A 26,151-nucleotide genomic window follows, 5' to 3' on the forward strand; every position below is an offset into this window, starting at 1 on the left:
CAGCTAAGAAGTAAGAACACAGTCTGCAATCAGTCAATGAGATACAGCTCGCCATGACGACCACCGGTCCATACTCCTCTCATAGGGTAGCAAATAAGCTGAAGGTAGCAGTGAGTGTTTACTGTTTAGCACCTGACATCTGTATACACCCCCTTTAAACTCATCTGGTTGTTTTCCAGCATTCCTACCTTCTCCTGGACATGCTAAAGCTAAAGCTGAAACAAACCGTACGATCCCACTGCTTTCGAGCACGAAATTGCGCATGACATTTGCAAGGTGATTTTCAGGATTATTGGACATTGCTTAGATTGCAAGTCCTGCCAGAATTTCATGAGTCCGCCAGCAAACAAGAGAGGGGCCACTTCCAGCCAGCCAGCTCCATGGCGCTGCCTCTGAAGTCAGGACCAATCAATGAAACGGAGCAATCATGCATGGATCTGTGTGTGAGACGCAGCTGGCAAGGCTTGCAAGATTCCATGTCCTCTCTCTCCACGGAGACGTCGCCGTCATGGACAGGGATGAGCACTAGCTTCTGCGTCATGGAAGAAAGCATCGTCAGGTGTCTGGTTCGCCGGCTGCGTGCGCGGGTGGGGCCGCGTCACTGCTCAGTGCTGACTGATGTTTGAATGGATTCAGATTAAGGGCCGATTGATTTGCGACCAAAATTTGACATGCTAAAAATTTAGCAAGTCAAAGTTAGATAAAAAATCTTGTCATAGATTTGGCAGACCAAATGTGAGGAATTGATAAGTTTTGATAGAAACCAAACAATAGCCAAAACCATGGCTTGCCAAATATTGAGCAAGGCAAATTTTGGTACCAACCAATCAAAGACCCAAGATCCCTTCGGATCTGTTGAGGTATTGAGCCCTTCTAGTTCTACCCTCTTTGTTGATGTCACTATCTGGTTTCTGCATCGAAAGTTACTCAAATACAACGATGCCATTGCCGTGTGCTGTGTTCATTCAGATATGTCAGATTGCATACATAAACACCGGGTCATACACCATCAACATCGAACCATCTGAAATCAACAATTATGGCCCCTTCCGACTTTCCGAGCACAGACCGCAAGAATTGTAGAGGGATTTCACATAAATCAGTTTATTTTCACAGAAAAACTACTTTCCAGGCCCTTGTGCTGAATGCTCCGAATAGCAGCTTGTAATGCCCCAGCTTACAAGAGAGAAGAATCGTATCAGAGAAAAACATGAAAAATCTTGTGTTTTATGAATCTCTTCAGAAAGATTGTAGCACAATAGTCATAACAGAAACTTCTCAGAATGCACTAAATAAACATCAAGGAAATACAAAAGGGGGGCCAATAAAGTTTGACCGTGTATCCTTAAGATTTGACTGCAGCAGCAATCATTTTCAATCCAGCCATCTGGTATCTTCCAGAATTCTAGTCCTATCTTAGAAGTTTAAAAGAACATATATGGTCAAATAAAGAAAAAAAAATTCTCTGAAAGCAAATCTTATAAATAACCAAGGTCTTAGTTTCACCGGATGCGTGTATATTATGCACAGTGACAGGTCGCGGGCTAACGAACTTCAGCAGTCTTTCTAGATCTCTTTACTCAGCTGCCCTCGGTCATAGGAAAAGGCCGAGAGACTACACAACTTCTAGATTCTTTAGCTGAAGCAAGACACTTCCGGGGGTTATTCAAAGTTGAGCTGGTGTGGTGGAGAGAAGAGTGAGCAAGTTCGATGAAACCTGGTCGTCTTGGTTCTTCCTGTGAAAGCTGTAGCATCGTCCAAGGGAAAGCTCTGGCATCACAATCACATCTTGTTGACCCATACTCACAATGGTAGCAATCGAAGATGATGCACCCATTAGTTCTCCTCAGAAGTGAAGGGTTGAAAAAACAGCAGTTTAAAACCATCAATCTCACAATAAATCACGACGCGGTGTCTATCCGGTCGTGCTTTCTTTTGTTAGGCCGGGAGAAGAAGCAGAACTGAGCCCAAGTCTTCTTTGTCTTCGTTGGTTGTGACCTTGTGGCTTTCTTGGCAACATATTCAGTCATGTATTGAACAGCAGCCTACAAAAGAAGAGAAAGGGAAAAAAAACAATAATGAACAAACCTTGCCACAAATGGTCGCAAATATATATAGTAGTTCAAGAAAAGCAAGTAAGGAAAATCACCTGAGCTCCCTTTAAAGCTACATCTCTTGGTGGCACTTGCAGAGGGTTCTCTTCTGCACGGAGCACACGGAGATGCTGCAGGTTTCCGAAAGAATCAGGAAGCACCCTAATCTGGTTATTGCTTATATCCAACTCTTCCAGCATCTCAAGGTTGCCAATAGAACGAGGGAGGGATTGCAGGTCAGCGAAATTGTTCCCGACGTTCAGTTTAATAAGAGAAGTAACGAAGCAGAAGTTCTCAGGAATAGACTCGAGCTCATTAAAACTTGCATCAACCTCCTTCAGCTTTGTGAGAGATGCCATTGTTGTTGGAAGCCCCCTAATACTGTTGTATCGCACAGAGAGGACCTCCAGAGACTCTAGCTTTCCGACAGCCTCTGGGAGGGCCTTGAGGTGATTGTAGCCTGCCCGCAATTCCACCAGTGACACACAATTGCCTATAGTGTACGGCAACTCATCAAGGTTGTTTGTCTCGACAATCAACTTCTTCAGACGCGTAAGGCTTCCGATTGAGTCAGGGAGTGAGGTAAGATGGTTTGCACTCACATCAAGCTCCTCAAGCTTCACCAGCCTACCAAGACTGGCTGGCAATGATGCAAACTGATTACCCCTCAGGTCGAGATATATCAGGTTGGAAAGATCCCCAATCGACTCAGGAAGCTGAGCAATTCTGTTAGAATGAACGTCAAGCTTGGCCAAAGAAGAAAGCCTCCCAATTACTTCTGGCAAGGCCAAGATCCGGTTCTCCGAAATATCAAGGGTGACAAGTCCAGTGAGTTTTCCAATTGAATCAGGAAGCCACTCAATTTGGTTCATGAGTTTTCCTTGCAGATTGAGATCACGAGCGCCTTTCTTTGCAGCCACTTCAATCATGCTAGCTAGCTTAATGAGGGTCAATTTCTCGTTGTCATCTCCTGCAAAAGCCAAATCATGAAGGAAATAATCAATAAATACGTACATACTTGTACATACTTTCAACGGCCAACCAATTATCACAAATCATGGACTAGTTGGTAGCTAAGGAAATTCCATTTTGTCTCCCATACAACAGAACAATGCATATGCTTCCAATTTTAACTCACTAAAGCTCTAAATGCTAACAATTTACATGAAGGTGTATCTAAGCACTCCACTGAAATCAGTAAATCACAAATTTGGTAACAAAGCAGTTCAAGGTAGAATTGGCTCACCATAACCGCCTTCCACACGAGTCGCCACTGAGTTTGCAGCAACTGCTCCTCGCGGCATATGAGAGCTCGCTGCCACAACCCCGTCGTCCCATACTGCGGCCTTGGCCTTCTTGACGTAGCTGTCGTCCATCGAGACGCGCCCAACGCCGGTCACCATCCTCGGCGCACTGAACCCATTAGCGCCCATGGACGAGTAGCGGTCAGCGCTGCTGTCCGCAGCCACCGCTGATGACGACGCGGCGGAGGAGGAAGACGAAGCGGCAGCGGTGGTCATAGCGGCCTTGGAAGCAGTGACGCGCTGCGCGGCGCGGGTGGAGCTGGAGCTGGACGGCACGCACTGCGACGCGCGCTGGATGAGATCGTCGAAGAGGCCGTGGAGCGCGTCGAGCTCGAGGAGCCTTGTGGCGTCGCGCTTCTGCTCCCGGCAGTGGAAGGCGGCGAGCGCGCGGTGCATCTCGAGGGCGACGCCGAAGAGTTCGTCGGGGACGGCGGGCGGCCTGCGCAGGCGCGCGACGGCGTCGAGGCGCGCCCGCTCCTCCCGGTCGGCGGCGTGCGCCAGCGCCTCGGCGGCCTCCACCTCCTCCAGCGCCGGGCGCGCCGGCAGGGAGCGGTGCAGCCGCATGATCTCCCCGACCACGCCGTCCACCGACCCAAAGGCCGCGGCATCCAGCGCGGTCCCCATTCCTCGACCGACGACGACGACCCCCTCCCCACTCGCAGCAGCTCAGGAACGGAACAGCCCAGATCTCCACTCCGCTCCTCTCCTGTCCCTCGGTCGGTCCCTTCCCACGGTACGGCCCGCAACGGGATCCCAGCCCTCCTCCTCCTTATGTAAGCCTCGGCGCGCGGCCCTCGCCGCTGCGCTTTCCCGCGCCCATCGTCGCCATCGCCAACCGCTCGTCACGTGGCGCTCGTGGGCGTGGCCCGCCCCACCACTCTCCCTCCCGCCTCGGATGCCGTCCCCCCTTTCCGGATAAGAACCGGAACCACCAGAGCCCAGGTGTGCGACGCCGGATCACAGCTCGGCGCCCCCGCTCGAGTGAAAAAAAAATCAGCTTTTCCCGCGGCGGCGGTGACCCGATCCAATCCAACAGCGCGAGTGGACGTGGACGAGAAACTCACAGTCGCCGGCCCGGGCTGCGCGCGCGAGAGGGGAAGAAGAGGCACCGAATTGCCGGTCCGGTGGGAGGTGGTGGGATTGGGGAATTGGGGGGCTCGTTCACGGCTCACTGGGGCAGGGGACGGACGGAGCGCGCAGTGGGCGGTGGTCGCCGTGGGTGGTTCTTGGTGCGTGCCTGCCCCTGGTTTCTGGGGGCGTTTCTCGGGATGGGGGAAAGTCCGTGGGCTTCGCTGAATGCCCGTAGGAAATAACTCTAACACGTTAAATTTATTTTTAATATTATTCATTCAAAATTTTAGCCTGAACTGACCATTTTACCCCTGAGCTCATTGACCCCTGCCCCCTCTCGATCATACGGTCACGATAAAGAACGGTCCCCTTGAGAACCTGACCGACGCTACGAACAGAAAGGAGAAAGGAGCTCGAACGCAAGAACACGAAACCGGTGGCCACAAAATCGACGAAAAACTGGACCAAATCAAAACAAATCGGAGTTGGTGAGCATCACAAGGGAGTTGGTGAGCATACTCTAAGAGATCATCGTCCAATTTCAACCCAAACTCCAGAAAAATTAGATCACGGCCAAGAACACGAAAAACTCCCCAAAAACAAAATTCGTTCAATTTCTTCGTGCTCGACTCGATTCAATCAAATTCACTTAAGGGGTAGCATCAACTCATGTCATAGCATAAATCTGAGCAAAAAAGAACGAACTAAATCGGTCTCAAAATGAAGAATCGAAGCAAGAACGGGGGAGGAAAAAACTGAGAAAAAAAGCTGCAAAAATAAAATCACAGACACAATCCCTTGAATCCCACACAGAGGTGTTAATTTGATCTCATCGATGGAGGCTTTTTCATCTTTGAGATAAGTAGTGTCATTGCCAATTGGTGTCGTCCTTTCACAGATAAACACAGAGAAGGCAAACATTGGAACAACAGGCATTCTAGGCTAAACCCTAGAACATGAATCGAAGTCATCGAAGGGACGAATCAGAGAGGCAAAAGCAAAAACCCAAAATACAAGAGGAAACGGGAGCACCTGAGACCGCTCTGTGCCAACCGCGGCACCGCCGAGACCCACCGGCACCGGGCACGAGCACCATGAATGGCCACAGCAGGAGAGAGGGAGAGGGGGAAAGATGAGGACGACTGGCTTGCATGGCCATGCCTCTGCCCTGCCCTGCGCCGGCTGCGCGCACGGCCCAGTGGTAGATCGATATGGAGGGAGAGGGAGAGGGGAGGGGGGCCGCCCGCGCAACGCCACCACCGTCGCGGCGCACCACCTCGTCGGAGGACGGCCAGCGCGGCGGGCCCATACGGTGCGCCCGCACACTGGGAGAGGGGGAAGAGAGAGAGGCGGTGCGACAGCGGCGCGGCACGTCGAGCCGGGCTCGCCCGCCGCCGGGGCCCACGGCCACGCGCAGCGCAGGGAAGCCGCCGCGTCGGGGCCCGCCACAGCGCCGCCACCTTGGGAGAGAGACGGAGAGGAAGAGAGGAAGGGGAGGCGACGGGAGCGATAGAACGAGAGGGGGAGAGATGAGAGGGCAGGGGTTAATGACCTCAGGGGCAAAATGGTCTTTTTAGGCTAAAATTTTGGGTGAAAAATATTAAAAGTGGATTTAAATCTCAAAATGGCATTATAACGTGTTGGATTCATTTCATAAGGGCATTTCAGCGAAGCTCACAAATTTGATGGCATTTGGGCGAAGCCCACCTGCCATGAGGGCAAAATTCTAATTTTCCCGAAATGAATTGGTACAGCTCGGGTTGTCAGCCAGGAAAGAGCGGGCTCGGCACTTGGGGTCACGTAGAAATGGAGCTGGTAGCCCTGCTCGGGCATGGGAGAGACCGCGAGAGTGTGAGGGTGCTATGCTGTCCTTGTCCTGTGACGTCAGGATCGGATCGGCTACCGCCTTGGGAGGGACGGGATGCCGCCCAGGCCCCGGGGTGGATCTTGTTTTCTTCGCAAGGAAGAAGAATGGGTGGATGAAAAATCATTGGCAACTTTGTGTAGATTTGGTGGCAATTGGCGTTGTTGCTTCTATTTTAGTACATTAATCGCCCGCTCGCATGTTGTTTAACGGTGTCTGAAACGACCTGATTTTCGCGAAGGGAAATCCACAGAGTCGAAGTGTAATATGACCGTTGTAGATCATATTACCCAAATTTCAGTCGAATACCACATCCATACAACGATAATATCAGAGTACATAAAGTGCGGAATTACATAAATTATTACATCGCCGTATTGGCGGAATCAAAAGTAGCATTCATTCAGAATAGCTTGAAGATAAGATCGTCAAACTCGAGCGTAGGAACTAACCCCTCAACCGTCAAATTCCTCAGAGCTATACTCCTCAGCAGAACCCGTGTGCCAAAATTTATCAGTACGATTTGTACTGGCCACTCCCACCCTATGAGCATTGCTTTGTGGAAATTGGATGCAAGTTGGATATAATCAAAAGGAACCTATAAGGCTAGGGTTTCCTATGTATCAGCATATCAAGTATATAATAATAGTTGGTCAAGTTTTAACACCATTCCCACACACATTCCACCCCATTCCTATCTAGAGCCAGATTTCGATCCAGGGATCGATACACCACCATCTCCACACCATCATCATACCACCACCATACCATCGCTCAGTCGACAGGCCACTCCCTCTCAGCACTGTCTCAAGGCCCGTAGCCCCTGGCTACGACTGACACTCTCTCCCGGGGGAAGAAAAGAAGGACTCATCTCCTATCTAGTTTAAGCGAAACCCAGGAATGGTCCATAGCCGTCAAGTCGGCATATATATCGATCGATCAACCATACACTCTGCAGAGGTTTTACATGCCCACAAGATTTAGCCATCCTCGGAGTCTAGAATCTCCTAGGTAGAATTCTAGTCGCTTGCTAGCCTAGAATGATGCCACCCTACCTCTCAGCCCTGGAACATCCCAAGTTTAGTCTGGGATGGCTGATACTGTGAGTCGTAGATAAAGCCGGGGTCCCCCGGATGTCAAGAGCCGGGTCCACAAGGCCTCCTGAAGTCTTGGAAGGGTGTGGGGGAAACACCGCGTGCCCCCGTACCTCCTTGCATACGTTCGCCTAGCAGTAGTGGCATCGCTCTACCAAGTAGTCCGACCGTCCCGCACCATATAGGGCGAGTGGGATGTAAAGGATTCCCGGTGAGTCTGAGTACTAGTAAGTCCTTAGGGATTGACCAAACCAGAATGTCTTCATCAGGGTTTCCATTTTACGTTTCACCACAGCACCTCCACCCTGGGCTCCTCCCATCACAGGTTCACACCCAGGGCCACCTCATATATCATTTACCCACCACAGGTATCCATTTCCAGGGGTGCCCAGGTAGCACCTCACGGCAAGACTTGCCCCAGGCTCATCGTATACTCCAACTTGGTCGACACAACCCTCACCCTCCACACACCCAAGTCACACACGCAGCACTCTCCCCATAGTCCAGATAACTCTAGTTTCCACCACGCATCAATGTGGTATATATGAGCATAGTAGAAATAATAAGCAGCGAAATATAGCAGCAAGCGTGTGACTTAGCCTAATAGCGGGGTGAGCAGGGGTAAGGTTGCGTCAAGGTAAAGGCCATCAAGAAAGCATACAACCATGCAAGTCCTATAGTGTGATTATAACAATAAAGTAAAGCAATAGCAACTCTATATTAGCCATGCGTAATAGGTGCTACGAGATTGGGTGGGATGTGGCACCTTCAGTGTAGTCGTCTCCATACTCCTCTCGGTACTCTCGGTCCTTGTCTGTCTGGTTCTCCTCCGAGTCTACAAATGATCATATTATAGTCGCATTAGCGACGTCTATAGAATAGCACAAAGAAGCAATGAAAATTCAAAAGAGCCAAATGCACTCAAACATGGGTTCATTGCGTAGAGCTCGATTTTAGATGAATTTTGGTCCTGGTCTTGTATTTTTCTGAGTTCATATGAATTAGTTATGAATTTCTGAAGTTTCAATTATTTCTAAAAATGGGAAAAGGCTAAATTAATATCGTGCTGACACGTGTCACACTCCTGTTGGTCCATGTGGCATGCTGACATCTCGGTTCTGGTACTAACAGGTGGGGTTCAGCTGACGTCATCTTGACATCAGCATGATGTCATCTACGTCATCAACTACTGACAGGTGGGACCAGGGGCTCTTGGGTCACTGACATGTGGGTCTGGTCTAAGTCAACGTCAAGTCAACGGTCAACGAATCTCAGTCACTGACAGGTGGCCCCGGTCAATGGTCAATGTTGACCGGTCATTGGTCAATACAGGCCGGGTCCAAACTAGGCTGGTTGGGCCTGGATACGGGGTGGGCTTTGGTCCGCCATGTGGCGCGCGCTGGTGCGGCTATGTCGTCTTACTGGGCCACTAACGGGCCATGGTCCACGGGCGCAGGTGAGGCGTGGTTCATGGTGAACCCGCCTGCGTTGGTCCATAGACCGCAGAGCCGGTCTATGAAGAACTTGGTCCACTTACTCCTTCCTAGGGTTCGGTTCATGTGCACAACGTGGTCGTGGTCGGAGCTTGGCGAAACTGCTTGGGATGTGGTTGACGTGGTCGTGGTCGGAGCTCGGCAGAGCTGCTCAGGATGTGGTCGATGAGGTCATGGTCAGAGTGGTCGACGTGGTCATGGAGTGGTCGACGTGGTTGTGGTCGACGTGGTCAGAGAGGGGAAAAATCCCCTGCCCTTCCCCAACGGGGCTCCCGCCGACGGTGAGATCACCGGTGAGCCCCCGCGGCGGTGCTAGCGTCCGATTAGGGTAGGCAATAGCTTCCCCATGCCTCGATGAGTGCAGTGGTGGGGTCAAGGTGGCGGCTGGGGCTTCCTAGGGCTCTAGCCACGGTGAACGGCGGCATGGGTTCGTCGACGTGCATGGATAGGGCTGCAGTGGTAGCGAGAGCCCAGTTGGAGGAGCGTGTGAGCTCAACGGTGCTTCTATGGCCATGGTGGGCGTGTTGAAGGAGCTACCGGTGCTCCCAGTGGCTCTGGCCACGGTGGTGGGGGTAAAACAGAGGTGGTGGCGCTCCGACGAGGTGCGGTGCGGCAACGCAGGGCTCCGGTGGGCTTCTTCCTCGGCTAAGGTGGGTGCGGTGTGACTCTCGTCATGGCAGAGCCAGTCGGTGTGTCAACGTCACCTTTACCACAACGTAGAAGACGCGGTGGTCTCGCCATGGTTGTGCTCTCGGCCATGGTGAGCGTGTCCGTGCATGTGCGCTCCTGCTCCGATGTACGATGTCATGGCTGGGGTCCTCCTTTTGGCTAATGGCAGTGCGCACGGCGCATCCTGGGTCTTGGCAAGTGTGGCCATGGCAGTCTCCCTAACTAACCAGTTGGGCTAGGCCGGAGCTCGAAGCTTCTGCAAGGTTTCGATCATGGCGGTGTATGTTCCATTTGGCTAGGGAGGTGGTCTCAGCAAGATGGCTCACCGTAGGGTTCATGGCGGTAGGATGGTGGTGCGGTGGTGAGGCGAGGCCGTGATGAGGCGATGCAGTGCCGTGCCGAGCAGCTATGTTGCTATAGCTATTCGGGGCGGCGCTCCTAGTTCCGGCGAGCTCCTCCCCGCAGCGGCTTCCTTCTCCTCCTTGCTTCTCCCTCCTCCCTCTCTCTTGGCTTGACGCTGTGTGGTGTTGTGCCACCAGCGGCGGCGATGAACGGGCTGATGGTTAGGGCTCACGGATGTTGGCTTTTATAGCCGAGCTCCAAGGGCTCCAACGGCGGACGGCGATCGGGCGGTGGTGATGCGTGCAGCGCATCTGACGGCCTGCGTGCGGTAGCGTAAGCGTGGCGCAAGGGGGAAACAGGGTCATGCGATTTTGTGACCCTAGGCCCGCGCCTGCTCTGCGGTTGGCTCCCGGTCGCGTGGTGGAGGGAGCGTGGGGAAGACGACGACGCTGTAGCTGGGCGGCTGATAGAGGGGCCCATTTGTCAGTTGTCCTATTGCGGCGGTGTGCGGTGCGTGACGGCTGATGGGCGGGTCCGACTCGTCAGTGGCTTATGCGCGCATGGGCGGTAGGATGTTGTTGGGCCAGCTTCGTGGGCCGCGTGCGCGAGTGGGAGGGCAGGCGGGCTGGTTCGCAAGGCCGAGCAGGCCTGGGCTGCTACTACTCCCTCTTCTTTCCTTTCTCTTTTTCTTATTCTTTTTCTATTTTGTTACACTTCTTTCATGTATATAAATCAAAGTGGCATATTTCTCCTTTGGTATAATGTCCCATGGTGATAATCATTGGTCATAGTATATGTTGGGATATTAATCCCATGTTAGTACATTTATTTATAAACAATATTTGTTGGCTTTTATTGATCAACACATAAACCCAAATAAAATCCAAATCACCATGTTGAATATAATGCAACTTGATGTATGTTATGTGGTAAAACAAATTCAAGGTGATGAGGTGAGATACTTGTGCAAGTCATGTAGGTTTAGTTAGATTACAACTAATGCAACACTTAGGGTTAGTTCCTAGAAATGTCACTCATCATCACATAGGGTTTTGAAGAAAAAATTTTGTAGTTGGGATTTTTGGTGTGTGGATTTTTGGGTTGTTATAGTCCTACCCCCTTAACAGAATCTCGTCCCCGAGATTAAAGTGTAACGTACTCTTCGAAGAGATAAGGATATTGTAGCCGGAGGTCAGACTCTTTCCCCCATGTTGCTTCTCTCTATGTGATTGCTCCATTGGATCTTGCACATCGGAATAGTTTTGCTTCGGGTCTCTTTGGTATCTCTATCCAGAATTCTGATAGGATGCTCTTTATACTCGAGAGTGTTCTGAATGTCAAGTGTATCAGTTAGAATTACTTCATTGGGCACTCTCAAACACTTGCGTAGCTAGGATACATGAAACACGGGATGTACACCCGCTAATTCCTCAGGTAGCTCAAGTTTGTAGGTGAGCTTTCTAATCCTCTTGCAAATCTTGTATGGGCCAACAAATCTAGGGGCAAGCTTTCCTTTCACATGAAATCTGACAGTTCCACGTAGCGGGGATACCTTGAGATAGACAAAATCTCCCACATTGAACTCAAGTTCTCTTCTTCTTTTGTCAGCATAGCTCTTGTATCGACTTTGAGCAATTCTCAAATTCTCTTTTACTTGAGCAACTCCTTCTTCGGCATCTTGAATCTTAGCAGAGTCAAAGAATGATCTTTCCCCGGTTGGGACCACATCAACGGTGTCTTGCAAGGTCTGCCATACAGAGCTTCAAACGGCGACATCTTGATACTAGCTTGGTAGCTGTTGTTGTAAGAGAACTCTATATAGGGTAGGCATTTCTCCCAATCAGAGCTATAATTCAGTACACTAGCGCGAAGCATGTCTTCTAAGATCTGATTCACTCGTTCAGTCTATCCATCTGTCTGTGGGTGATAAGCGGTACTGAAATCAAGTTTAGTTCCAATGGACTTGTGCAAAGCTTCCCAGAATCAGGACACAAACTGAGGACCATGATCGGATACAATACTAGAGGGAGCTCCATGCAGTCTGAGGATATGTTCAATATATAGATCTGCTAACTTTTTTGCATCAGTCTTGGTCTTAACGGGTACAAAGTGAGCAACCTTGGTCAAACGATCAATAATCACCCAGATGGAATCATTGCCTTTTTATGAACGGGGCAATCCAACTATGAAATCCATGGATATGCTCTCCTATTTCCACTCGGGAACGTCAAGAGGCTTTAACAATCCTGTAGGCCTTTGATGTTCAGCCTTGACTCTATTATAGGTGTCACATCATGCCACATGTCCCACAATGTCTGTCTTCATGCTTTTCCACCAAAAGTATTTCTTCAAGTCTTGATACATCTTTGAACCTCTAAGGTGAATACAGTACTTAGAATCATGAGCTTCTGACAGAATTTCCTCTCGTATTGCTGGATTAGAAGGTACACAGATTCTATCCTTGAACCAGATGATTCCTTGTTCATCTTCATGGTGGTTGGTCTTGTAGCCTAGTTTCATCAGACCACGGAGATACCCAATCTCTTCATAATTTTTCTGAGCTTGACGGATGCGATCTGTGAGATCATACTGTATGTGGAGCTCATTCAACAAGCCTTGCGGTAGTATCTCAAGTTGGAAATCATCAATCTCTCCCTTGAGTTCAGGTGGTACGAATTCTGTGATCAAGGTGTGACAGTAACTCTTGCGACTGAGAGCATTTGCAACTACATTAGTTTTTCCCGGATGATAGTAAATTTCTAGGTCATAGTCTTTGATCAATTCTAGCCATCGGCGTTGCCTCATATTTAGATCTTCCTGAGTGAAAAAGTACTTCAAGCTCTTGTGATCGGTATAGATATCACACTTGTTGCCTATCAAGTAGTGCCTCCAGATCTTCAAGGCATGCACAACTGTGGCTAACTCAAGATCATGAGTAGGGTAACGGTTCTCGTGTTCTTTCAACTATCGAGAAGCATAAGCTATCACTCTTCCACCTTGCATCAATACACAACCAAGTCCTTGATGGGATGCATCACAGTAGACCACGAAATCTTCACTGATATCCGGCAATGCTAGCACAGGGGTTGTGGTAAGCTTCAATTTCAACTCTTGAAAGCTTTGTTCGCACTTGGACGTCCATTCAAACTCCTTGGTCTTCTTCAGAAGGTTGGTCATCGGACGGGCTATCTTGGAGAAGTTTTTAATGAATCGGCGATAGTATCCAGCCAATCCCAAGAAACTTCTAACTTCTATCACATTACGGGGTTGATCCCACTCTTTCACAGCTTCAATCTTGGCTAGGTCAACTGTGACTCCTTCAGCTGATAGTACATGGCCTAGGAAGGCAACTTTCTATAACCAAAATTTGCATTTGCTGAACTTTGCGTAGAGCTGATGTTGGGCTAGTTTCTCAAGCATAGTTCTCAGATGATGTTCATATTCTTTGGCGGTAGGTGAATAGACAAGGATGTCATCAATGAATACTACCATGAACTTATCTAGTTCATCCATAAAAACCTTATTCATCATGTTCATGAAGTATGCAGGAGCATTCGTGAGTCCAAAGGACACCACAGTGAACTCAAACTGCCCATACCTAGTCACAAAAGCTGTCTTCGGAATGTCACTCTCTCGAATCTTCATCTGATGATAGCCCGATCTGAGATCAATCTTGGAGAAATATTTGGCACCTCGAAGCTGATCAAGCAAATCATCAATCCTTGGCAGGGGGTACTTGTTCTTGATGGTGACTGTGTTCAAGTTCCAGTAATCAATACACATTCTCATTGAGCCATCCTTCTTCTTAACAAACAGAATAGGGGATCCCCAGGGTGAAGCACTGGGTCTCATATATCCTTTCGAGATGAGCTCATCAAGCTGTTTCTTGAGCTCGGCTAGTTCGTCAAATAACATATGATAGGGTCTCTTGGCAATGGGTCCTGTTCTCGGCAAAAGATCAATGATGAACTCTACATCACGGTCTGGTGGCATACCCGGTAATTCTTCAGGGAATACATCAGGATAGTCTCTGACCATAGGCACATCATAAACTGTCTTCTCCTCTTTTTGTGATTCTAAACTCGCTTTAAGGGCACATAGGATAGAAGTGGACTTTTCAGACTGGGGTTCACATCTAATAACTTGGCCTGATGGGTGGGTCACTTGGACATACCTAGGTGAACATGATATGATACCTCAGTGAATGGTTAGCCAATCCATACCTAAGATAACATCTAGGCTCGTGGAAGGTAACAGGGTTAGGTCGGCTTTAAAGATAAGACCCTTAATGGTAAGACTCACTCTCTTACAGATGTGGGTGCACTTTAGGTCTCCTAAAGGTGAGCTGGTGATGATAGGATTTCCACGTGGGGTTATAGGCAGGTCATGCTCTCATGTAAACTTGAATGATATGTAAGAACAAGTTGCTTCAGAATCAAATAGAACTGATGTAGTATTGCCATTAACTAAAAACATACCGTACACAATGTCAGGAGCAGCCTGTGCTTCCTTGGCGTCCAGATGGTTGAGACGTCCACGAGTAGCAGATCCCTTGAACTGAGACTTCTGAGTGGTTGAGTTCTGAGGGCACTCAGCGGCTTTGTGACCTAGTTGGCCACAAGCGAAGCAGATGAAAGGCACACCGCCTATAGGGGTTGGCGCGGGTGCCTTCTAGTTTCCAGTGCTTGGTGCAGAGCGGTTCTGTGCTGGGCGTCCATTCACTGAGCAAGGATGGTTGAAAAGGTCCTGAATGTTGCAGTCCTGAGCATAACGGTCCCAGGTGTAACGATCCTGAGCAGGGCGGGAGTTTCTGGTGGTGTAGCCTCCTCCACCCCTACTCGATCCAGGGTTGTCATCCCTGTTGTGGCGTGAGCGTTCCCTAGATGGTGCATCTCTGCGGAACCTCTTGCGATCATGGCCATAGAAGGACTCCTTAGGCTTACACTTCCTCTCCCTGTACTCCTCTCCAGCTTTAGCACGGTCCTTCTCGATCTAAATGCAGCGATCCACCAGAGCACGCAGCATGCTACTCTCCGTACCGCCAAACTTCAGCTTGATGTGCGGGTTAAGTCCCTTGCAGTAATAGTACAGCTTCTCCTTCTCAGAGTTCACAACATAGAAAGGTGCATAGCGTAGAAGGTTGGTGAAACAAGTAGTGTACTCAGTCACCCTGTCCTTCCCCATCTTGATGTTGCGGAACTCCTCGGCTTTGGCCTCCATGATACCCTTGGGAATGTGATACTCAGTGAATGCTTCGGTGAACTCATCCCAAGAGATGTTGGCAGGGTCCTCATGGGAATCACTGAAACTGTCCCACCAGGTGCGTGCTGCACCTGTGAGCTGGTGTGTGGCAGCTCTGATACACTCATCGTCGGTAAAAGTAGTGAGGTCAAGCTTCTTCTCCATCTCCTTGAGCCAATCATCGGCTACAAGCGGGTCGGGGTCGGTGCCATCATAGGTAGGTGGCCTCAGCTTCAGAAATCCCTCCAGCTTCCTTTGGAAGTCATTCTACTGACCTTCCTGGTGATGGTTTGCTCCGTCAACAAGAGCTGCAAGAAGCTAGGTCTATTGCGCCATCACCTCTTCCAGGGTCGGTGGTGGTGGTGGCGGAATGTTCTCCTCATCAAGCGGTGGGGTATTCTCTAGGTTGAAGGGTATCCCTCCACATCCACGGCCACGGCCATGGCCACGGTTGTTGCCACCACGCCCCCTGTTTGGTTCAACTGGTTCGGGGGTGGGCGCACGTCCACGGTTCATTAGGCGATTAGATCAGCGGTTCGGCATCTACAACACGGATCATAGAAATTTTAGTGTTTGTCCCATAAGTGCTTATAATTCAGTATGATTACATGATTTTGACGATTTAAAGAAAAACATTTATACTATCCAACACTCATTACAAAGAGGCAATAAGATCCATAAGATGCAATAAGATCCAAAGCATTCATTAGTTGGGTTTTATTACATAGCATCATCTCCAGTAGCTACACTTGGAGACTCGCGAGAATCGTACTGCGCATAGTGCCTCATATTACATCTCATAAGGGGTACATCATGGGGTACAACTTATGGAAGCCACTGACATGACTTATGACCACGCAGGGTCATCTACTCTAACTCGTACACCGCAGCTAGGATACGACTATTCTCGATCTTGATCTCTTCATCAGACTTGTAAAGTTGGGACACGTACTTCAAGGCCTCGGCGAGCTCCTCAGTAGGCTTGGTTCCAAGTAGGGTAGGGCAGGTGTCTAGGTTGAGGCAAGTCGGGGCCAACTCAAACTCCTCGATCCTAGGCTTCGTCTTGCTGCGAATCTCCTTGGGTAGCTGATCCCACATACCCTTCATCTCCCTAAGGCGCTTCTTGTTAGACTTCTACCAAGCCTGCCAGGTCCTCTCACACTTGTCCTATAGGTACTCGTTCTGCCTGAGTGCTTCGATCAGGTGACCCTGGTTACGAACGGACTTCTTCCTGAACTCTTCTAGCTCCTGAGTCATGGTCTTGTTCTTAGATTCGATTTTCAGCATATCAATCCCCTTGGACCTCTCTCTGTCTCCTCTATGGTTGAACTCAGCCTTCTTATCATCCAACTCTCTCTACAACTCCAAGACCTTGCTGTCGAGGTAGCAGTTCATGTTGCCTAGGTCGACGACTTTGTCCTGCAAGTTAGCGACCTCGGCTCTGTAGACTTCTTCACGACGGTTGAGCTCGTCCTATAGCTTGGCAATTGTTTCAAGTAGACTAGCTCGCTCCTATGCTCCCTATGAGTCTCGCTCTTGGTACTCCCACAGAAGGGTCTGGTCCTGACATCTCCTCTGCTCAAGCTGGGTCACGTACCTATCCTGCTCTAGTAGGTGGATAGCCGAGACACAAAGGCATCTGTCCTCCTCAGCAAGGATAACTCTGTCGGCTGCGAAACTCTGCTCACTAGGGGTAAGGCTGAGGTCGAGGGCCTGGGGAAGTAGACAGAACTCTGTCGTCTTCAGGTGCTCGTAGTGGTCCCTCATCATTCCACGAAGTGCCTTGTGTGAGACAGCTCGCAGTCCCTCCTCAACTGTGTCCTTTATAGTCAACTTGGTGAAAGCTGGGACAGAAGGTAAGGTAGTGCTAGCTGGGAACTCGACTGAGGTGACAACTGGTCCTTCGATTCCTCCTTCTTGAGCTGACTTCCTGGTGCAGGTGACCTTGACAAACTCGTCAGGGACTCCTAACATGACGAGAACTCAGTAGAGGGTCTGTGCAAAACCCCCAAGCTCCCGTAGGTTGAAGGTAAGCTTGGCGTGGTCCAGAGGTAGCGGTCCTAGAGGCGGCCATTCGACGTTCGTTGCCATCTACATGCCTTAAGGAAACAGGTGTTAGCAGGTCAATAAAATAGATAAGCCTTGCATAAAAGTAAATGCAGGGTCGGTATATAACTGAAAGAACGGCTGTTCACGTCCTATTCTATCATCCATTTCTGAGGGTTTTGTCCTAAGGTCAAGTATGGCTCTGATACCAACTGAAACGACCTGATTTCCGCGAAGGGAAATCCACAGAGTCGAAGTGTAATATGACCATTGTAGATCATATTACCCAAATTCCAGTCGAATACCACATCCATATAACGATAATATCAGAGTACATAAAGTGTAGAATTACATAAATTATTATATCACCGCATTGGCGAAATCAAAAGTAGTATTCATTCAGAACAGCTTAAAGATAAGATCGCCAAACTCGAGCATAGGAACGAACCCCTCAACCGTCAAACTCCTCAGAGCTATACTCCTCAGCAGAACCTATGTGCCAAAATTTATCAGTACGATTTGTACTGGCCACTCCCACCGTATGAGCATTGCTTTGTGGAAATTGGTTGCAAGTTGGATATAATCAAAAGGAACCTATAAGGCTGGGGTTTCCTATGTATCAGCATATCAAGTATATAATAATAGTTGGTCAAGTTTTAACACCATTCCCACACACATTCCACCCCATTCCCATCTAGAGCCAGATTTCGATCCAGGGATCGATACACCACCGTCTCCACACCATCACCATATCACCACCATACCATCGCTCAGTCGATAGGCCAACTCCCTCTCGGCACTGTCTCTAGGCCCGTAGCCCCTGGCTACGACCGACACTCTCTTCCAGGGGAAGAAAAGAAGGACTCATCTCCTATCTAGTTTAAGCGAAACCTAGGAAAGGTCCATAGCCATCAAGTCGGCATATGTATCGATCAATCAATCATACACTCTGCAGAGGTTTTACATGCCCACAAGATTTAGCCATCCTCGGAATCTAGAATCTCCTAGGCAGAATTCCGGTCGCTTGCTAGCCTAGAACGATGCCACCCTACCTCTCAGCCCTAGAACATCCCAAGTCTAGTCTGGGATGGCTGATACTGTGAGTCGTAGATAGAGTCGGGGTCCTCCGGATGTTAAGAGACAGGTCCACAAGGCCTCCTGAAGTCTTGGAAGGGTGTGGGGGAAACACCGCGTGCCCCATACCTGCTTGCACACGTTCACCTAGCAGTAGTGGCATCGCTCTACCAAGTAGTCCGACCGTCCCGCACCATATAGGGTGAGTGGGATGTAAAGGATTCCCGATGAGTCTGAGTACTAGTAAGTCCTTAGGGATTGACCAAGCCAGAAGGTCTTCATCAGGGTTTCCATTTTATGTGCCACCACAGCACCTCCACCCTGGGCTCCTCCCATCACAGGTTCACACCCAGGGCCACCTCATATACCATTTACCCACCACAGGTATCCATTTCTAGGGGTGCCCAGATAGCACCTTAGGGCAAGACTTGCCCCAGGCTCGTCGTATACTCCAACTTGGTCGACACAACCCTCACCCTTCACACACCCAAGTCACACACGCAATACTCTCCCCATAGTCCAGATAACTCCAGTTTCCACCACGCATCAATGTGGTATATATGAGCGTAGTAGAAATAATAAGCAGTGAAATATAGCAGCAAGCGTGTGACTTATCCTAACAGTAGGGTGAGCAGAGGTAAGGTTGCGTCAAGGTAAAGGCCATCAAGAAAGCATACTACCATGCAAGTCCTATAGTGTGATTATAACAATAAAGTAAAGCAATAGCAGCTCTATATTAGCCATGTGTAATAGGTGCTACGAGATGGGGTGAGATGTGGCACCTTCAGTGTAGTCGTCTCCATACTCCTCTCGGTACTCTCGGTCCTTGTCTGTATGGTTCTCCTCCGAGTCTGCAAACGATCGTATTATAGTCGCGTTAGCGACATCTATAGAATAGCACAAAGAAGCAATGAAAATTCAAAAGAGCCAAATGTACTCAAACATGGGTTCATTGCGTAGAGCTCGATTTTAGATGAATTTTGGTCCTGGTCTTGTATTTTTCTGTGTTCGTATGAATTAGTTATGAATTTCCGAAGTTTCAATTATTTCTGAAAATGGGAAAAGGCTGACTTAATATCGTGCTGACACGTGTCACACTCCTATTGGTCCACGTGGCATGCTGACATCAGTATGACGTCATCGTCTCGGTTCTGGTACTGACAGGTGGGGTTCAGCTGACGTCATCTTGACGTCAGCATGACATCATCTACGTCATCAGCTACTGACAGGTGGGACTAGGGGCTCTTGGGTCACTGACATGTGGGTCCGGTCTAAGTCAACATCAAGTCAACGGGCGAGTCAACGGTCAACGAATCTTAGTCACTGACAGGTGGCCCCGGTCAACTGTCAACGTTGACCAATCATTGGTCAATACAGGCCGGGTCCAAACTGGGCTGGTTGGGCCTGGATACGGGCTAGGCTTTGGTCCACCACGTGGCACGCGCTGGTGCGGCTATGTCGTCTTCCTGGGCCACTAACGGGCTATGGTCCACGGGCGCAGGTGAGGCGCGGTTCATGGTGAACCCGCCTGCGTTGGTCCATAGACCGCAGAGCCGGTCTATGAAGGACTTGGTCCACTTACTCCTTCCTAGGGTTTGGTTTACGTGCACAATGTGGTCGCGGTCGGAGCTTGGCGAAACTGCTCGGGATGTGGTCGACATGGTCGTGGTCGGAGCTCGGCGGAGCTGCTCGGGATGTGGTCGACGAGGTCATGGTCGGAGTGGTCGACGTGGTCATGGAGTGGTCGACGTGGTCGTGGTCGACGTGGTCGGAGAGGGGAAAAATCCCTTGCTCTTCCCCGACGGGGCTCCCGCCGGTAGTGAGATCACCGGTGAGCCCCCACGGCGGCGCTAGCGTCCAATTAGGGTAGGCAATAGCTTCCCCATGCCTCGACGAGTGCAGCGGTGGGGTCAAGGTGGCGGCTGGGGCTTCCTAGGGCTCTGGCCGCAGTGAACGGCGGTGTGGGTTCGTCGGCGTGCATGGACAGGGCTGCAGTGGTAGCGAGAGCCCAGTTGGAGGAGCGTGTGAGCTCCACGGTGCTTCTACGGCCATGGTGGGCGTGTTGAAGGAGCTCCTGGTGCTCCCAGTGGCTCTGGCCACGGTGGTGGGGGTAAAACATAGGTGGTGGCGCTCCGACGAGGTGCGGTGCGGCAACGCAGGGCTTCGGTGGGCTTCTTCCTCGGCTAAGGTGGGTGCGGTGTGACTCTCGTCATGGCGGAGCTAGTCGGTGTGTCAACGTCGCCTTTACCGCGATGTAGAAGACGCGGTGGTCTCGCCATGGTTGTGCTCTCGGCCATGGTGAGCGTGTCCATGCATGTGCGCTCCTGCTCTGATGTACGACGTCATGGCTGGGGTCCTCCTTTTGGCTGTTGGCAGCGCGCACGGCGCGTCCTGGGTCTCGGCAAGTGTGGCCATGGCAGTCTCCCTAACTAACCAGTTGGGCTAGGCCGGAGCTTGAAGCTTCAGCAAGGTTTCGATCATGGCGGTGCACGTTCCATTTGGCTAGGGAGGTGGTCTCAGCAAGATGGCTCACCGTAGGGTTCGTGGTGGTAGGATGGTGGTGCGGTGGCGAGGCGAGGCCGTGATGAGGCGATGCAGTGCCGTGCCGAGCAGCTACGTCGCTGTAGCTGTTTGGGGCGGCGCTCCTAGCTCCGGCGAGCTCCTCCCCGCAGCGGCTTCCTTCTCCTTGCTTCTCCCTCCTCCCTCTCTCTTGGCTTGACGCGGTGTGGTGCTGTGCCACCAGCGGCGGCGGTGAACGAGCTGAGGGTTAGGGCTCACGGACGTTGGCTTTTATAGCCGAGCTCCAAGGGCTCTAATGGCGGACGGTGATCGGGCGGTGGTGATGCGTGTGGCGCATCCGACGGCCTACGTGCGGTAGCGTAAGCACGGCGCAAGGGGGAAATAGGGTCATGCGATTTGCGTGACCCTGGGCCCCCGCCTGCTCCGCGGTTGGCTCCCGGTCGCGTGGTGGAGGGAGTGTGGGGAAGACGACGACGCTGTAGCTGGGCGGCTGACAGAGGGGGCCCGTTTGTCAGCTGTCCTGTTGCGGCGGCGTGCGGTGCGTGACGGCTGATGGGCGGGTCCGGCTCGTCAGTGGCTTGTGCGCGCGCGGGCGGTAGGATGTTTCTGGGCCGGCTTCGTGGGCCGCGTGCGCGAGTGGGAGGGCAGGCGGGCTGGTTCGCAAGGCCGAGCAGGCCTGGGCTGCTACTGGCTCCCTCTTCTTTCCTTTCTCTTTTTCTTATTCTTTTTCTATTTTGTTACACTTCTTTTATGTATATAAATCAAAGTGGCATATTTCTCCTTTGGTATAATGTCCCATGGTGATAATCATTGGTCATAGTATATGTTGGGATATTAATCCCATGTTAGTACATTTATTTATAAATAATATTTGTTGGCTTTTATTGATCAACACATAAACCCAAATAAAATCCAAATCACCATGTTGAATATAATGCAACTTGATGTATGTTATGTGGTAAAACAAATTTAAGGTGATGAGGTGAGATACTTGTGCAAGTCATGTAGGTTTAGTTAGATTACGACTAATGCAACACTTAGGGTTAGTTCCTATAAATGTCACTCATCATCACATAAGGTTTTGAAGAAAAAATTTTGTACTTAGAATTTTTGATGTGTGGATTTTTGGGTTGTTATAGTGTCCGAGGAACAAGATACCACCACCTTGATCATGATGCAGGTTCTTCCTCCACTGTCAAGGTAAACTGGAGCGAGTGATTAGTTAATTAATTATTGACCCATTTACCGACACCACCTCCATCCAGTGTCCGGTAAGAATCTCTCGGCCGCCTCACATTCCCAGACTAGAACAGCTGGACGAAGCTTTAGCTGCTCAATGGGTCGGAGTTCATCCGTCGATGATTCTGCTGCTGCCATTACCCATGATCCAGCACCACCAGTGGTAAAACTCTGGGCTCGTGCCCTGACAAAGGTGAACGAATGATGAGCAAGCGAGCAGTCAGTCAGTCCCCAGTCCCCAGCCAGCACTGCATCGGGTGGGGCGGTGGGGCCACGGGCGGGCGGAAACCTCCTCGAACCGCTGCATGCAGCAACGACGGCTGGGGCTGGGTCGGGTGGGCCGATTTTTTTTAGCTTTTTTTAAAATAATTTCACAAATATGTCCCTAGAGTTAAGATTTTAAAATCTGGACCCTTAGCTCGACGTCATCGTTGCTGGCGCCGAGCTTACACGTCTACTGGCGCCGAGCTCTTGGGCTTGAGGCAGACGTGGCGGTGATATGGCAGGCAGCTTGGCACCAGTAACCCTGGCGCCGAGCTCGACGCCGTAGATCTTGACGCCGAGCTCGGCGCCAGGATTACTGCCGCCAAGCCTGTCTTATGTATGGGCACCAATCATTTCTCTTTTCCTCTCACTCTCTCTCTCGTACCTCCCTTGCCTCGCCCGAGCAGCGCACTGCCACCGCCGCCCGCGCCCTCTCCCATCCCTGGTCGCCCGCGCCCTCGCGCCCTCGCCCTCACACGCGCCCGCGCCCGGCCGCCCTCGCCCGCGCGCGCCACCGCTGTTGCGCCCTCGCCTCTCCCGACGTGCCGCCCGCGCCCGCGGCCGCCTTGGTCGCGCCCGGCGTCGTCCACCGTGCCGCCCGCCACCGTCGGCCTCGGCCGCGCCCGCCGTGCCTTCCGCGCCCGGCCTCATCCGCCGTCCGCCCGCCACCGCCGGCCTCGGTCGTGCCTGCCTTGCCGCGCAAAGCGTTGGGCATCCCGCGCCCCCCGCGCGCCACCACCGTCCTCAGCCGCGCCCCGTCGGCCCCGGCACCTGCAGCGCCCGGCCGTGCCACCGCCGGCCCGGCTCGTCGGCCTGACCCACGTCTGGCGTCCGCTGCGACTCCGTCGACGTCCGCGACTCCATCGTCGGACAGGTAAAAAATATGAATTTGCAGTGTGCGTACTTAGTTAACTTTGATTGTAGTGTCGTAGTTTTGGCATTTGTTATTTACTAGTTAATATGATGACTCAGGTAGTTGATTTAGTTAGTGATCTAGTGAGATAGATATGTAGATAGATAGAAACATAGATACATAGGTACATAGATACAGTTAGATAGCTACTTGGATAGGTAGTTATATATTTAGTTAACTAAATAGGATCTAGCTATTTAGTGAGTACACTGTATATATGTATGTAGTTATTATCTTATTTACTTAGTTCGTAGTTAGAAAGTACTTGTTAGGTACTATCTATCGTCATTGGCGGGGGGTTAGGGGGGAACCCACCGCTTGAAACGCTCACGTGGATGTCTCCCTCTACACTAATCGTCGAAAAGAAGGTACCTAGGGTTAAACTTGTCTGCACCTTCGATCCACTGAAAGAAAAAGCACCTCTTATGGTCCTACACAACAAGATTCCAACAAAATATTAGTAGCATATTTACACAAATATAGAAAAAAATAGTGGAAACAATTACTTACATTAAAACGACTGCATGTGTAGAAGCAATGCGCCGCTGTGTCTGGATGTCTCGATTGAAACACGTGGGCCGAGAAACCACAGTCACAGTTAGGGACAGGAAGGTCAGGAGAGACGGGGGCATCTTTGCTAGACGTGTCGGGGTATAATTCTCGAGGACGATCCCGTTTTCGTCGAAACTCCTCCCGATACATTTCTTGCATCTAACAAAACGGTTGTAATTTAACAAACAAAAATCAAAACTTAGGTTTGCTAGCTTTTTCACGCCTTGTCATCTTATGGTTGTGTAATACAAATATTAAAAATTGCATGAAACCCTAAGTAACGACGATTCTTAGATTGAAAAATCAAACTAATATATACCGAATCGATACGAAAAAAAACCAAGAGGGAAGCGAGGATACCTTACTCTCGAAGATCTACGGATCAAATCAAAGTTTGCAGGAGAAAGAAGAGGAAGAAGTCTCGGGCAGGAAGGTTGGGATCGGGGTTAAAACACTACCTCGACGCCATAGATCCTGGCGCCGGCGCCGGCGCCGAGCTGTCTGCCATGTTACCGCCACATCTGCTTCGAGCCTAAGAGCTCAACGTCAGCAACGATGACGCCGAGTTAAGGATCTAGATTTTAAAATCTTACCTTCATCATATTTGAGAAAAATTAAAAAAAAAGGCTAAAAAATAAAAAATTCGGTCGGGTGGGGGTTCTCGGCTCGCGATCGCGATCGCGATCGCGATCCGCGGTGCCTGCCGTGCCGGTGCGATGCGTCCTCCCTGCCTGGTGCCTGCCCCTGTAGTGCCTGTAACCTGTGGGGGACGGGGAGCTTTGCCTCGCCGGAGGCGGCAGACGCGCATGGCCGCATGGGCCAGGAAGCCAGCCACCGCCCCCACCACCACCACTCCACCGCGCCAGCACGTCGGCCAGGGGGGACACGCGCACCCTGCTCGCCGAACTTGCAGCTGTCTTATCTTCCCCGTCCGTCCTATCCTACTCGTGCCGTGGTCCTGGCTGGATCGCCAGCAGCTGATGCGTTTATGGCCCTTTTTTTTCCTTTTCTTTTCCGATCTCGGCTACAAACAGTTGCTGCACATGCAATGACGCAAGTGCGTTGCGTTCGCTGGCCTGGGATCATGCATGCAAACCACTTTCCAGTTGCCACGCCACTCCACCAAAAGACGAGGCCTGTGCCACTGGCGCGTGGGACCGCCGATGCGCCCGGCCCACATGGCAGCCAGACGACCATGGTGCAGTGCAAGATGAAGTATAGTTTGTGTGGGTGTGTCGCACTGTCACTGCGTGGCGTGCAGGTCGCAGCACATGGCTGCCGCATCCGCTGCAGAAGTTTCAGAGGACGCAGGCAGGGAGATCCGTTCGTGCAGAGCACCAACCCTCGCCCATGTTTAGGCCCCGTTTAGATCCAAAATTTTTTGGATTTTGGCTCACTGTAGTATTTCGTTTGTATTTGGTAATTAGTGTCTAATTATGAACTAATTATATTCAAAAGTTTCGTCTCGCGATTTCTCGACTAACTGTGTAATTAGTTTTTTTTTCGTCTACATTTAGTACTCCATGCATGTGCCGCAAGATTCGATGTGACGGGTACTGCGCAAAATTTTTTGGAATCTAAACAGGCCCGGTTCACCCAAAATCCCAACTTTCGTACTATGCAAAAAGAAGATTCCCCGTCACATCAAACTTGTGGTACATGCATGGAGTACTAAATGTTGACGAAATAAAAAACTAATTGCACAGTTTGGTTGTACTTTGCGAGACGAACGTTTTGAGCCTAATTAGTCAACGATTGGACAATTATTACCAAATATAAACGAAATGCTTATAGTAAGAAATCTTACACTATGCAAATTTGGCCACTCCAAAGTTTGGCCAACTAAACGACCCTACGGAGTACTCCTATGGTGGTGACGCAGACGTAGTCTCCATTCTCACTCGGTCACTCACACGAGTTGACATGCAGGAGGACAGCCAGAGCCAGCCGCATGGATCTGCAGACACGTAAGTAGCCATCGCTTCGATTCGCTTAATCACTTTGCAAAACAGTGGTGACGTGTCCGGATGCTCTTGCATGATTGGCCGGTTGCACTGCATCGCATGTCCTGTTTTTTTCCTTTAATTGTCAGGCTGTTGTTGAACAGTAAGAGTACTATTTACTACTGCTGCTGGTTTCTGTGGTGGAGGTGAAGCGAACGGATTGGTAGGGCAGCCATGCGGTTGAGGTGAGCACATCACACGCTTCGACAAAACACCTCTGGCTTTTCAGGTAACGGTCCTTGTCAGGATAGGATAGGATAGGAAGAGCTCTAAAACTTGCCCCCCCGTCGTCATTCAAGATAACAACGTCGCCATCGCAACGTCCCAGTCCCATACGGGGAAACCTACAGTCCACCGTACCAAAAGACG

General features: G+C 50.5%; 1 protein-coding gene across 1 annotated transcript; it reads right to left on the minus strand.

Annotated features, from left to right (window-relative positions):
• Nucleotides 1–42: 42 nt before the first annotated feature.
• Nucleotides 43–4,674, minus strand: LOC136476799 (plant intracellular Ras-group-related LRR protein 4-like). Its single transcript, XM_066474754.1, has 3 exons — nt 3,340–4,674; nt 2,150–3,063; nt 43–2,045 (listed from the first exon to the last, which is right to left on the minus strand). The coding sequence occupies exons 1-3, from the start codon at nt 4,019–4,021 to the stop codon at nt 1,902–1,904; spliced, it is 1,740 nt and encodes a 579-aa protein (XP_066330851.1). The 5' UTR covers nt 4,022–4,674; the 3' UTR covers nt 43–1,901.
• Between the last annotated feature and the right edge of the window lie 21,477 nt (nt 4,675–26,151).

Source organism: Miscanthus floridulus, chromosome 8 (assembly GCF_019320115.1).
Source record: "Miscanthus floridulus cultivar M001 chromosome 8, ASM1932011v1, whole genome shotgun sequence".
Lineage (NCBI taxonomy): Eukaryota > Viridiplantae > Streptophyta > Magnoliopsida > Poales > Poaceae > Miscanthus > Miscanthus floridulus.